Below are 14,804 nucleotides of genomic sequence, written 5' to 3'. Positions count from 1 at the left end.
CCTGTAACGAGACACAGGTGAAGATAATCAAAGACAGCGAGTCAGGTGGGGAAGTAAGACTAAATCCAAAACACCGGAGACGAATCATTACAGGGAAAAAAAGGGAAATGGCTAATAAATGCAGAGATTAGACACACACCTACACACAGCAGCTTTACACTAAGGCAAATACTGGGAAATTTCAGTAAAGTTATACAAGAAAGTCATTAAAGCAAAATAATCACAGCATCAAAAAAGAAACTGTAATAATAAACAAAACCACCAACAAATAAGAATCCTGGGACCATGACAATTAACACCGTCATCATGTCAACACTATATGACTTACGCAGTATCTGTATTAAGTGGGCAAAGGTTTGAGTTTGCTGCATCTGTAAAGCCATTAAACAAATAGCTTTGATTTAAAGTGATGAAGAATTCATTTAATTTATGCTGTTTATCAAAATATTAAGATACTACATAAGGCATTTGCCCATGCTCTGTAGACACATTTATGCCATCCACTGTTTCTGTGTGACAGTAATGAATGATGATGATCCTCTTGTGATTCTTACCTTATCTGAGGTCAGACACATTAATTTACCCTCAGGAGGAAATTGGTATCATATGACTCCGAATATTGTATTATGGAGCCATTACACTTTTACTGAATGCTGCTGCACATGTATTGATGTCTTTAAGTCTGAGTGCAGACTGTTGAGATGGTGCAGAAATTACACTGTATGTTCAAAGATTAAATTTCCAGACCTGCTCTTTTTGATAAAGAAATAATTTTGTCTGTGACTATCCTGAGAGGAAGTACATGCATTTATCTTACAAAATAATACCTGTGCAACCATACTTCCTACACATCTGCACCGCCCTTCAATAAAAACAACGCAGGGATTCCAAGAAACTGTATTTACATTGTCTTCCAACACACAGAACTGAGAATGTTTATCGTTGTTTGTCAGCTGCCCAAGAATTTCGGTGGTCCTGTGTTCGATTTTGTTCAATGTATAATATGTAAAATGTTTAAATAAAACCTCTTATTGTGGGGTAGCTACAGTCTTACTGTGCTGTTGTAATGCATGCAAGAAAATTGTCTCGATCAAATAAACATAGACATTGTCTGGATGGCAGCATATAAAACATAGAATATATCTTTTTAAAAATATATCCCATAAGATTTTAGCCTTTCAACTGCGCTGGTAATAAGTTGGGTGGTCCTTTTCCTCTTTATCCCATAGGATGTAGGATCTGTGATTTCCATCACACCACCTGACAGTTTGCCTACTTCCTCTCAATCCATCTTAAATGAGCTCGGGCTCCGTTTTTCTTTGCATGGTAAATTTTTAGCTGCGATAAAATTGCGTTCAGTTGCAATGATTTTCAGAGCCCGTGAAGTGATTTCCATTACAGAATTGTAGCTGTTGTTTTTTTTTTTTTGTTTGTTTTTTTTCTACTGCAGTGTTGCCTGAGGGCAAATTCAAAATATTCAAGCTTCAATATTGGTTTTCTCCGTGTCCCTTGTGTACCGAGATCTCCCCGGATTTTCTGAATATTGCTTGCATAATTTCAGAAATGAAATTATTGTGTTATTCCATGTGCCTGCTTTTCTAGGTGTTTTTGTTGTCACTGTTGATCTTTTCTTTGGTCACTTCCGCTTTCCCACTATTTTAAATTCCACTCATTCTTAATTTTGTCGTCATCCCCTCTGATCCCGTAATCTTCTTGACTCCTTCTCCAAAGCCAATCAGCCTCTCAGATCCCTGTCCTTTAAAACACAATGTCATTCTGCCCTTCAAACTGTTACACAATCCTCATTCCCCCAGCTCCACCTTAAAAATGTTGTTAGATATAAATTCAACATATTAAGCTATTATATATTCCACCTAATATTCAATATATTGTCTTTATTTTGTGTTTAGGGTTTAAATGACTTCTGTTTTGACTTCGTATTTCATAAGTTGAAACAGGGATTCATCTCTGTTTTTACAGAAATGTTGTTTATATTACAGCAGCTGAGTGGACAAAAGGAGAACAACACATTTGATGATTTAATTTTCATATTTTCTTGTAACTTTTTAAAGACTAACCAGTTAATTGATTAATCAAAACGTGAATGTTCAGCTGATTGCAGCGCTTTACGATTAATGATCATTTTCTTCAGAACATTTAATAATGTGAGTAATAGCTAGTTGCTGGCATGGTGTGCATAGAATTTGCAGTTACAACCCAGAACCTGATTTCTTCACAGTATGCGGTCGATTTTATGATGGTGGGATGTTGAGGCACGTTGAATATGATAATGAACCACATGCTTCATTTCAGTCAAGCCTGTTTCATCATACATGTGAACATTATGGCACTTTGTGTGTTTCAGGACTGCAGTGGTGTGCCCTATCATAGATGTCATCAGCGACGAGACATTTGAATACATGGCAGGCTCTGATATGACTTACGGTGGATTCAACTGGAAGCTGAATTTTCGATGGTATCCTGTTCCCCAGCGGGAGATGGATCGACGCAAAGGGGATAGAACACTCCCTGTCAGGTACATCTGTGTGTGGCTTTGCACTTGCATATCGTCTTGAAATAAGAGAGGCGAGATCAGATTAAACGCTGAAAAAGTTGGAAATATTTTGTAAGCTTAATTAAATGCAGCTTTTTTTCTGTACAGCAGGCTACAGAGGAAATGCTGAAAGTTAAATTTCTCTACAAAATATTATTTTATAAAAAGCTCCATTTTTATCTAGAGCTAGAAATAGATCATCTTTCCCTCTGTGTCCCACTGATGCCAGCTTCTGCCTAAATGGCATCCACAGAGTTGTGATGTTTCTCTTTGTAGTATAAGCATCCATGTATTTTGAAACAGGAAAATAGAAACTGCTTAGAGCTGCCTTTTTTGGCTTCACAAAACTCATCTGTATGCAAATCACTCCAAGCAGCAAACAATATCCTTTATTTAGGACTGACTTGAGTATAGAATGAATTAAAAGATAAAAGTAATTGCCCCTCTAAGGCTTTGTTTCAAATTGTCAAACAAATTGGCCTGTTATTATATCCTCAATGTTCCTCTTAGTTACAAAAAGATGCTAACGAATTCAGTATGAGGAAATGAAATATTACAAAAAGGTTTTGTGTTGTTGCCTTAATTTATGTTTTTTGCAGGACTCCCACCATGGCAGGAGGATTATTCTCTATAGACAAGACGTATTTTGAAGAAATTGGGAGTTACGATCCAGGGATGGATATCTGGGGAGGAGAAAACCTGGAAATGTCTTTTAGAGTGAGTGGTTTCTCTGTGTACCAGCACATGTTTCTGCCTTTTGATGTTCCCTTTTTATAGATATTTATAGATATTATAAAATTGGATGATCTTTCTAAATATAAAAAAAATAAAAAAATACACTGTTGCAAACATTTTTTGTTTCCTGCTGCAACCATGTGGTTGCTGCTGCTGATTTTTTTGTGAGAGTCTCTCTTTGTGCATCATCCTGGCAAATGTACTATTGTGCATTGATGGGTTTGAGCACTTTGGCAGACATCTGTGGACAGATTTTTGTCATTGTTGTAATGTCACAACTGTACAGGATGTACTCATGAAACCTTGCAGATGTGGAACTGACATCACATGAAAGCCTTAGATGTGTGTGCTCATATTACATGTTGGTGTGTACTTAGCTTTGAGCTTACACAAACATAAGGGAAAAATATTTAGTCTCTTTGCTTTATGTTTGTACAGTTTATTGTAAAAAGTATATGTTATTATTACCAGTTAGTGATAGTGTGGTTCGTACTTCACCTCATGAGTCTCTCTGAATTTGCTATCATTGAAAATTTAGTTCTGGGGACACTTACTGTACCAGAAACTATGACAAGGGCAGTTTATAGAAGGTGTTTTTGTCTTCCTGTCACAGCTTGTCGTTAGTAATCAGAAAACATGAAGTGCTGTTATAAGGCATGCCTGTGAGCTGCAGCATCTAGTCACAAACAGATCTACAGTAAGTGTGTGTGTGGTACGATGGTACGCTGTTAAAATTTAAGAGCAAATCTTTTTACTGGTAACAAACGTTATCATTTATGTAGGTCACCTAAGCATCAAGGGGGTAGAACAAAGGGAACAAGCATTCACTGACTGTTTCATCAGTTTTTATCCAGCCTATTTGTCTGCTTTCCTGTCACATACTACATAAATCTGCCTTGTCTCTACGCTTGCAGATTTGGCAATGCGGTGGCTCCTTGGAAATTGTAACATGTTCACATGTGGGCCATGTTTTCCGGAAGGCCACCCCATACAGTTTCCCTGGAGGAACGGGCCAAGTCATCAACAAGAACAACAGGCGCCTGGCCGAAGTCTGGATGGATGATTTCAAAGACTTCTTTTATATCATATCACCAGGTACAGAGCAATGAAACCGCCACCATGTCACTACTACTCTCAGCCACTAAAATGATGCAGAAAACTGAAAACCAAGAGTTTAAATCAGCTCTGCTGATTTTACATGTTATAAAAAAGGTTTCAGTGTGCACTGCTGGTCAAAGGAAGACGTGAACAAACCTCATTGCTGGACCCCTGTGTGGTTAATTTAGCAAATTGGTGTAAAAGGAAAGACATGTCACTTCCATTTTAGTCTTTCATTCTCTTGCAAGGTTTTTTTTTTTATTCTTATGCAAATGTACATTTTCTTTTACTTTTATATTTGAATTTAATGCAGCTTTGCCATCTTCAAAGTGGGATTAATTAATTCCTTCTCTCAGATACATTTTTTTTTTAGTGCTCTCTTGAACTTGGGTTCAGAAATTAGTCACGAACGGCCATCTTTCAAACAGAGCTCAAACACATATGGACAAACTAGAACAATACGACTGTGCAGATTGAGAGATGAGTACCCCTCCATCTGTCGACTTAGTAATGTGATTACCCTTTTGCAGGAAGCGGTATCCCAGAAATCTCGGGTTAACTGTTTTAGATGCCAGCCAACCTATAAGGGATCATCCCCAATCTTTCGATCTTACGGCACAAATTGTGACCTTCTCTTCCTCTCAGTCAGGCAGGATTCTCCACGGGCATGTGTGCAGACAGAGCCAGGGCTGTGATGGATGATTCTCTGTATATTGTGGCCCCGCGATGACTGTCTGTTCCTCCAGGACATTAGGGAGAATGATCTGGGTTGTGCTGCTGCCAGACCTCCCTTATTGGTGGAGAAGAGCACAGTAGGTTGCTCAGGCTGAATTTGGGAGTGGCATCTGGTGATCCTATTAAAAGTGTACCCCTTTCCTTGTCCTTCCTCTGCACTGGATCTAAGAGGCTATTCATCATGAGCTATAATATGTGATGCTTAGCCCCCGCAGATAGAAAAAAGAAAGGGAGAGAAAAGTAGCCTTCAGCTCACTGTTTTTATCTGCCAACTTGATATTTCTGTTTCCCACATTAAAGCCTGAGATGGTATTGGTAAGCTGTTTGCAATATCTTAGTTATGTGTGATAGATAGATAGATAGATAGATAGATAGATAGATACATACATACATACAGTGCTGTACGTCTTACATGTTGACTGGTTTTTGAAAGCTGTCCTCTATTTTCCCTCATTGCAATCATGCTCTTTCATATTAAATTACCACCTTGAGTCTATCTGCATTCAAGCTACGAGTCCTCAAGCGGCACTTTAGGAAGAAACCATCTGTCTAATGTGTTTGTAAGTGTCTGTGCCCAGTCGCTGTCTAATCCTTTCTTAGTCTTTAGTTTCATCAAGGCTGATACATCAGGCAGTTCACATTTGGCTAAAGTGACTTACATCATGGCCCACAGTTATTGCACAGCTTTTGCACTTGTGCGCTATTGAAGGAGATGCATCTTCCACATTACACTGTTTGTAAATGGGATTGCAGGCTAACATTATGATTGGGATATTTTCAGGTAAAGCGCTTTGTTTCCCTTCATAAAGGTTCCCTCTGGTGTCGGGTCTCGGTGGTGCACAGACACAACCATCCTATTTTTCAGAGCAGAAAATGTGTCTCTTAATGTGACGGATGATGTTCACTGATACATATGGCTGCATTTCCTGTCTTGACATTTCATTTGCAGGCGTGATGCGGGTGGAGTACGGAGACGTCTCCTCTCGCAAAACCCTCCGTGAAGCCTTAAAGTGCAAACCGTTTTCCTGGTATCTAGAGAACATCTACCCAGACTCCCAGATCCCAAGAAGATACTACTCTCTTGGTGAAGTATGAGCTCTCTTATACTCTAATCTTCTATAATGTATCGCATACACCGGCTCCTTCTGCGTTCAGTCAGATATATCCTTTTAGCGCCTGGCCTCATTTTTTTCATTTTCTTTCAGAAAGACAATATCTCTGTGAGATATAGCCTGAAAATATCAGGATCTAGGAAAGGCTTAAAAAAAGCTGAAAAACAAACAACCAAGTTTGTATTGAACGTGCATAATAAACAGACGTTTGGCTGTTCAAGGAGTCGGTATTGATCCCCCCCACATGTTGAGGCAGTGAGATAAAGCTCGTGTATGCATTCTAGATAGTTTTGTATTCTGCTCTTTAAAGAACAAAAAAAGACTGTTTCCGAGTACCTACCTTAGAAATCAGATTTTTCATAGGGTTGTTAATATGTAGAAATTGTAAGCATGTAGTATGGTTTGATAACTACTCATTTACAGTTTTGACACAGCTTATTTTACGAGAGATTTTTTTTAGTTATTTCCCTTCTGCTTTTTTAAAGTGACCACAATCAGCTTCTTGATGAACATAGCTTTGTGTGGGAAGCATTGAAGCGGGGGTCAACTCAGTGCTAACATGGGCCGTGCTATCTGGACATAGATGAAGGTCATGTAAAAGTAATGTCAGTCTAAGAACTGAGTGTGAAATGAGGTTGTAATCCTCTAACACTCATACAGCTGAGGATGAGGGGACTTTTCTCTGTCCTTTGCACTGCTCTCCTATACTGCAGTAAAAACTGGTTTTCTCTATCTCCCTTTAGCCACTGCAGCACCTTTTTTTTTTTTTTTTTCCATTTTCCTCTAAACCAGACTACTTCTGGCTGATTCTCATCCCCCATAACACACAGTCAGCCTTTCCTTAACAGCCGGAACCATTAGGTTTTATATCACTTAATTATTATGAATGCCATTCCGTTCCTGCATGATAGGCATGGTAATGGCTTAGGCAACATACATAGTCAGCTCCGCTTCAGCTCTGTGAATGTAGGAGTTCATTAGATAGCTGAGTTGACTGGAAGTCAGTAGGAGCTGTGATAATTGCTTATTGAGAAGTGTGCAGTCAACTTAGCTCAGTTTCATCTTTAAAAGTGGATATAATGAGCAGAGGTTGGACTAAATTAACTCAGTGACATGGTATATACATGATTTTAGCTATAGGATTTATGGAAGATGGTGACAAACTTTTTCCAGTTTCCAAAAAGAAAGCATCATTAAATCTGTGACTTGCATTTAAAGTGGTTTCAGCATTAGTGATGCTGCAATATTTGCAAACCTGGGGTGGCAACTAACATTATTCTCTGTTATTTGCTTATATGATTATTTTATCAAATGCCAAGAAATAGGTTAATTTTTTAACCCTTTAAAGCCTGAACCATGAAATAATTGCCAGAAAATTAAAGATTTTGGAAATCGAGTGATTATTAAACCTTCTGACAAAGAATTAAAAACAAAACACTGATGTATGTTTCCAAAACTCATGGATCAAATATTTGGGTTTAAAAGGTTAATTAAAAAACTAATCAAACCCTAAAGATACTCAGTACAACTGAGTGAACTAAAATGCTGTTGCTAATTATATATTAACAGATTAATTTCTTTGGAAGACAATATTTAAGATGTAGTGATTGATAATCAATTTGCACAAGAGATCCTTGGATGAAGAATTCAAACAATAAGGGAGGACAAAAAACAAGGACTTAGAAAAGGAATTTTTTTTATATTGATGTATTAAATGGGACGTCATTATTCTGGTAATGTATGTTTTTTCCTGTTCCTGTAGCCTAGCTGTTGTCAAAAGAAACATAAATAAAATGCTATGATGTAACCCTTTAAGACTTTAGTGTTACAAAGTTAATAAACTTGTACTTCTTATTTGTAAATCTGAACTTCCTGTCTATAGATCAGAAATGTTGAAACCAACCAGTGTATGGACAACATGGGGAGAAAGGAGAACGAGAAGGTTGGCTTTTTCAACTGCCATGGCATGGGTGGAAACCAGGTGAGGAGATAACAGGAAATACTGTATTGAGAGTATTATGCTTAATTGTGAAAAGAAATACTATTGTCTATATTATAATAGAATTTGCAAATGTAACTTTAAATCTGAATGAAACTAAGCACAGCCTTAAGCGTTCTACTTGGGTAGCAGCCAGGTGTTGCTAACTAAACATACTTGATTAATTGATCATTAGCAGGTGTGAGCACCTCTATAATTTGCTGATCTGGAGCATTTAGGTGTTAACACAATGTTCCCAGGAGTAGACATGCCAACAAATTTACTCCAAGGTCAGGGCATGTAATACTTAAAGATATTTAAAGCACAATCCCAAGAACTAGATCTCAGACCATCCAGGCTTCAATTAGCATGTTAAAGCCGAAGGACTGAAAAATAAAATGATCACGGTGTTGCAATGGTCCAGTCAAATCAGACCTCAACTTGACTGAAATGTTATGGCAGGAGCTTAAGAGAGCTGCGCAGAAACAAACTTCAATTTCTCCACAGTGATTCGAGAGAATAATGATTTCAAATTATTGCTCATCATTTCAAATTATTACTGCTAAAGATGGTTCTCCAAGCTACTAAATCATGGGGTGTACTTAATTTTAAAGTGCAGCCTCTAGCAGTACATTATCTTGCCCAAAAACTTGACTTCAGGTTGGAAGCAAGGAGTGTGTTAATCTCCAACTTCTAAGTCAATGTGCAGATTTTCAATACAATGCTTTCTCTCTCTCATTTCTGAAGCCCAGTGTTGATTAGACTCAAAGATTTCTAACCCAGAATTCACTTTGGTCCAATCAATATTCTTTATACTCGAATCTCATTATAGTTTTTTTTTCTGCAGCACACAAGACAGAATATCTGTCCAGTCTTGTATAAAAAATATCTGTAGAACATCCTGGAAATGCCCAATAAAGTACACAATAAATTTTTAAAAAGCTCTGGAGTGTAAATAAAAACAAAAAATAAAAAATAAAAAATAAATTAAGGTTTAAAAAATATTTACAGTTTAGTCATCTATCCCTAAAACCCCTTACAATACTGTTGTTTTATTTTTTGTGATGTTGATGTTACTGATATTTTTCAAGAGCTAAATAAAACCTCTTCCTGTAGGTGTTCTCGTACACTGCGGATAAAGAAATCAGAACAGATGACCTCTGCCTGGATGTCTCCCGCCTCAACGGGCCTGTTGTCATGCTCAAGTGTCACCACATGAAGGGCAATCAGATGTTTGAGTACGATGCTGAGGTAGGATCTGTGGCCCTTTTAGGATCCAAATAATTCAAAATAAGGGTTCTAAAGCAAGTGGCCATTCTTTTCCCCTGTTCCTCAATTTAACGTTTGTACCTTTACCTGTCAAAAGGTAATTTCATGAGCAATAGGACACTGAGGATCTTTGGTCGTGGGAAAACTAGAATGACTGTTTTCTGCCACAAGATGGTGCTGTGTGCTGTTGTTGTTGTTTTGTTTTTTTTAAAGCACCACGGAAGTTGAGTTGCTATTTCAACCCAGCAGCTGTTTCTCTTTTCTGGTCTCATTATGTAGTATGTTGGCAAGTGGGAATATGATTTTGAGGTAAGCTGTTCAATTTGTCCCTCCTGAAGTGCCACATTGTGATTTAGTATTGTGAGTATGAGTGTGTGGACGCTGAAGTGTTAGTGTTTAGTACGGTAGATCGTTTATATAAATATATTTTTTGGATGTGTACTGAAGTCTTTTTCTACATCGGTGACCTGGAATCACGCATTGCAATTTATCCTTTTATATTTTGTAGACAAATATATTGTATGTGCAGCAGAACAATCAAGTCACCAAATAATTTACATCGCAGAGAGAAACTGAAGTCTAACCTATAACCCCACCCCCCCCACCCCAAAAACAAGCAAACAAACCAAAACACAAGTATCACCTACAAATATCAAAGACAAATGATTGCATGCATTAGGTGCAAAATGGTGAGGTGAAAAAATAATAACCTTATGTCTTTTTTTTTTTTCTTTTCTTTTTTTTTTTTTTTAGCTGTGTTGCTCATTACAGGTATTTCTATATGTGTATATATGTATGTATCAAAGTCTTTTCCTTTTGCAATAGCACTGAATTAGAAAATATAATTGACAAAGCTAGACGCTGCATATTGAACACCAGGGTTTCACTTTACCTAATATTCCTGGGTATGCAAGCAGTAATAAGCTTGCATTTTTGATATTCAGTCAAATGAAGAAACAGATGTTGTGGGCAGGAAACAAAGACATTTTGAATCTCATAGGAAAACTAAATATTCTTCTCAAGCCTTGTTTCCTTAGAATACATCAAAATACATTATGGATTACACAACTCAAAAAGCATTTTTATATGAACAATTTATGCATTTTTAATCCTCTGGGAGATGGTTAGACAAGGCAGCGTCGCATGCAGAGTTGTCTATGAGTGATTGAGATGTCCTATCACTGACATGGCGGTATGACAAAGTGAGGAAGCTCAGAGGCCTTTCCATCGAGCATTGAACAAATCCATGGAGAAATCCTTTCATTACACTTTGCTCTCAGTGTGTTTTCCTTAAAATGGGGGAAAAAAAAGAGAATAAAATGAATAATTCATAACGAAGAGGACCGGTCTCTGTTGTAAACAGCTCTGGGGTTTCATCGCTGTCAGTAGCCGGTGTTATTTTTAGCCCAGGTGTGACTGACAGGGACTGAATCCTGGATGACTACAGTACCATTAACATTTCATCTGGTCATCAGTTTCACTTTCACAGAAATACCTGGCTTCTCCATATTCCTCCTGTATTCATTTACAGTTGTGACCGACATCCACTTTCCTGTTCACCTACTCTGCTGTTTCAGCCAGCAATAAGTTCTATTTGCTGTGCTTTCCCTCGCATGGATATCCCACTCAAACACATGATAGCCAAAATTTCTAAGTGCGCTGAAGTTTTCACCAATTTATCTGTACTTTTTAACTTTGCTGTGCTTGTCAAGTTGTGTTTTAGCTTTAGTAGAGTCTAATGTAGTTTTTAAACTTTTTTTTTTTTTTTCCAGCCAGTTTTCTGGCTAAAGAAACCCAGAATGTTCTTTATTTTTTTAAGACTTAAAATATTTGAGCTAATCGTTATTTAATTCACACTTGAACTATTGCAGCAAAATGCAAGTAATGAGTTTATTGGAGATAAAGAGTTTGAGGCATGGATTGGCATATTGATTGAATAGCTATTTACAAGTGAGGCACACTAAGCCACAGGCTGTATCAGGGAGTAAAATGGGAGAATCAAATAGATAAACTCAAATTCCTGCAGGTAAGGGGCATGACATGACCGCGTTTCACCACTGTTGGACATTCTCTTTATTACGCTTGAAGCTCACACAAGTCGGCTCAGCTTCCCAGCTGCCAGCCACATACCAACAACAACAGCAACACCACAACAGGACTCTATACCGATCTTAAGTTGGCGAGGCGTGATTGCGATCCTGTGCAGGCTGGGTCCGCTTTCCCTGCCGACCACGCCCTGCCACGAATTAGAACATAGATATTTAGTAAAAACATGTCATCTAACTTTTTTTTTTTTTTTTTTTTTTTTTTTTTTAAATTGTCCATCTCGTTTTATAAATTGCCCCCCAAAATTATTTGCATTGTGCTAATTTTGGCAAATATCGTCTGCCTCATTGTAAGGACATGTTCAAATTGTTGATGTGGTCATTTTCTCAGGGGTTTGAACTTTGAAACCAACCTCCTAGACTTTCAAGTGGTTGCTTTGGAGACAGCAACCAGGCCTGCAACTACTTGCAGTCAGTTGCTGACCCCAAAGCCACTTTGTGCATCAAGATGTCTATTAAAAATAAGTGGGTCTCCTATCAGACTGTCAACAGTCTGCCATTGAATGGGGTCAAGTTGGCAGTTACATGCAATCTGTGAGAACAGAGGGATTCACTGTGATAAATCAGCAGAATATGGCACCTTTATATTAAACATTAAACTGTGACGTAATTGCTGCAGGATGGCAGTTTAACTAAAGAATGACATAGGCACTCTGCTTGCTTTTATATAGGAATTTAACCAGGAGACTTTCAATGGGCAAGCGCTTATTGGTGCAAACACACTCAGATTCATAAATGCAGACAGATTTTAATGTGTTGCCAATCTGTCTGCATCAATGAGATCTGCCTACAAGTGATTGTTGCTACTGATTTGATGCAAGGAGGTTGCCATCCTGTTACCTTTTTTCGTGGGTGACTGAGCCAATAGTCACATGAATAATTTGAAACATGACCCATATCGCTTATGAAGATATGGTCCATCTAATAACTATATAAAACAAGAAATGGACCAAATAAGTCAGACATTTAGTCAGTGTCTGGGAAAGTTTACTGCGAAGAACAGACGCATCAGTTTAAGAATTACTTTATGACTCTGTGACTTACCTTGAAAACCATCTGTCCCTTTTCCCTCCTGGCTCACTGCAGAAGCACACCTTCCTCCACATCATCACCCAATCATGTCTGACCATCGGCCGTCTGGAGGACGGCACCTATGGCCCCACTGTGGAGTACTGTAACAACAGTCCAATACAGTCGTGGATCCTCCACAACTACACTCGTCTGGAGGTCGCTAGACACCTCTACTTCAGTCCCACGGATTATTTTCTCTAAACTCAAGTCTGCTCTCGGGGGCTACGGGGGGCGTGAGGTGAGCAGATTAGCACAAGTTAGGTGTAGAATTAGAGGTTGGTGGTCATCATAGTTGCTCTGTAGCAATGTAGTTTCACACTGTTAGAATTCACTAGACCTGTTTGGGCTGTAATAGGCAACTTTGGCTGTTTTGAGAGTATGTTTGATTTTCTGATTTTTGTCAGTGAGAGTAGACTTGTGGTTCTTCCAGGTGTACGCCTGAATGTGCATGTGTTTTAGGAAGCATTAACACTTTTTTGTTATTGGTGACCTTTCAAGGGGGGAGTGCACAGAGATGTGGGAAGAGCTTCATTACACAATGACAGATGTCCTGTCAAGATGCTTCTCTGTATAAGATGCTATCTGGAAGACCTTTAGCTAATCTTTTTGCTAAATTACATCTCAATTGACATTTATTTTCCAAAATAAATATTATATTTTGATGTGAAAATTCACTGGCTGTCCCCTGGACTGCCTGCACATGATGAATGATGGCCGAGATGGAGGACGTGCTTATTTTTAGCTGATTATCTGCATGCGGAGCTTATTCAAATGGGCTCGCCATTGTTTACAAGTTCTTTTGAAGTGATCCTTCATTGTGAACCTATCTTTCATGGCTGTAGTTGCTGAGGCCACTCTCTTATTGGCCAAAAGCAGCTGTGTACACAGTGTTCCATGTACATTGTAAAATGCCCATTATCAGTGTTTTTTCACCACTAAGCCTTCTTATTTACATACTTTTGTGAGGAATGTTCTTCAGCTCAGCATTTCTGTCCATTTCGGAGTTGTTATTTTCCTGCCTTTTCCAGGCTTTGTGTCTGTCAGTCATTCTCTCTGTAGCCAATTCTGTTCTGTTGAGTAATTTGGAGTGAACACCTCAGAATCCTGTACTGTTGTATCTCTCAAAACGCTAAAGAGCAATTTCACTGTAGCATGCCACAGTTTCTGTGTCCAAGCAGGGCAAATTGGGTAAGGAGCTCCCGGGACTGCTGGTGTGTGTCAGAGTTGTGGCAGTATAGTGACCTGCTGTTAGATGGCCTGATTTGCTGTTCACTCTCAGACGTCCTCCTAGCATAGCAAGCAGAGAGGAGCACGTACACAAGAGAAGGGCTCCATTAAAGCAAATGACACTGTTGCTGAATCTGCCCTGAGATACAAAAGTATCTGCTGTGTTTGTATCCCACAAAAAAGCCACTCCTCTATCTAGATCCCCAGCAGCAAGCACAGAAGATCACGTCAAAACAAGAACCTCTCTGCCTTTCAGCAAGTCCAGTGTGCTGTGTGGTGATAAAGAGGATGCTATTCCTCAACCTGGGTTATGGTTAGAAACGGTCATCATTTAATTAGCTGGTCTCAGCTGTGCACACACTCGGTTTCTTGCTCTGGAGACTGTGCTTGGTTTGCTGGGAGGAAGATGGGAGTTTTCTCTGCCCCAAAGCAAGCATGAAATAATTATGAGCAAAGGACAGGGCCTCCATATTTCGAGTAATTTCATTGAACATGGAACTTTTTTCTTTTTCAAATCATACTTTTCTTGTGCCACATGTTCCCCTGGAGTAAATTTAGATTTTGAATGAAAGGAAAAATAGTATCTTTATGATTTAAGGCTGTTTAGAAAGGCTTTGTAAATGATTATGCCCTGCGCATGGCTCAAAAATGTAGTATTCATTCAGTCTGGATTAGGAAAAAATTGTTGATCTTTGCTTCTTTTTTATTCTTCTTCTCAATAGTTTAGGGAGAACTTTGCTATGAAGTTACAACTACTATTAAAGAACTACTTTTTAAATTAAAGTATAGTGTAGCACAAGCTTACTGTTCTTTTCCTTTGTTTTTAGACAGGTGTGTGAGGTTGTGTGCCACCTGCTCTCTTTGTTCTCACTCTGTTTGAACAAGTGTGCCCTGTAGGGCAGTCTGCAATGTGTACTTCA

At 38.5% G+C, this 14,804-nt stretch overlaps 1 protein-coding gene across 4 annotated transcripts in view; it reads left to right on the top strand.

Moving 5' to 3' along the window:
- The window catches only part of galnt13 (polypeptide N-acetylgalactosaminyltransferase 13), a 35,521-nt gene that overhangs the window by 14,680 nt on the left and 6,037 nt on the right, over nt 1-14,804 (top strand). For 2 of the 4 annotated variants that reach the window (XM_004555412.2, XM_004555411.2), the window contains exons 6-13: nt 2,366-2,536; nt 3,154-3,271; nt 4,204-4,384; nt 6,072-6,211; nt 8,117-8,215; nt 9,329-9,463; nt 9,761-9,790; nt 12,673-12,895. In XM_004555412.2, coding sequence (XP_004555469.1) covers nt 2,366-2,536; nt 3,154-3,271; nt 4,204-4,384; nt 6,072-6,211; nt 8,117-8,215; nt 9,329-9,463; nt 9,761-9,790; nt 12,673-12,858 — 1,060 coding nt within the window. In that variant the 3' untranslated portion in view covers nt 12,859-12,895. The remainder of the gene's footprint in view (nt 1-2,365; nt 2,537-3,153; nt 3,272-4,203; nt 4,385-6,071; nt 6,212-8,116; nt 8,216-9,328; nt 9,464-9,760; nt 9,791-12,672; nt 12,896-14,804) is intronic. The other 2 variants (XM_014408285.2, XM_004555413.4) reach the window with 2 other exon arrangements.

This window comes from Maylandia zebra, linkage group LG16 (assembly GCF_041146795.1).
Source record: "Maylandia zebra isolate NMK-2024a linkage group LG16, Mzebra_GT3a, whole genome shotgun sequence".
NCBI classification, from domain to species: Eukaryota; Metazoa; Chordata; class Actinopteri; order Cichliformes; family Cichlidae; genus Maylandia; species Maylandia zebra.
Note: the sequence above shows the minus strand (reverse complement) of the source record. Positions and strands in the feature narration are given on the sequence as shown.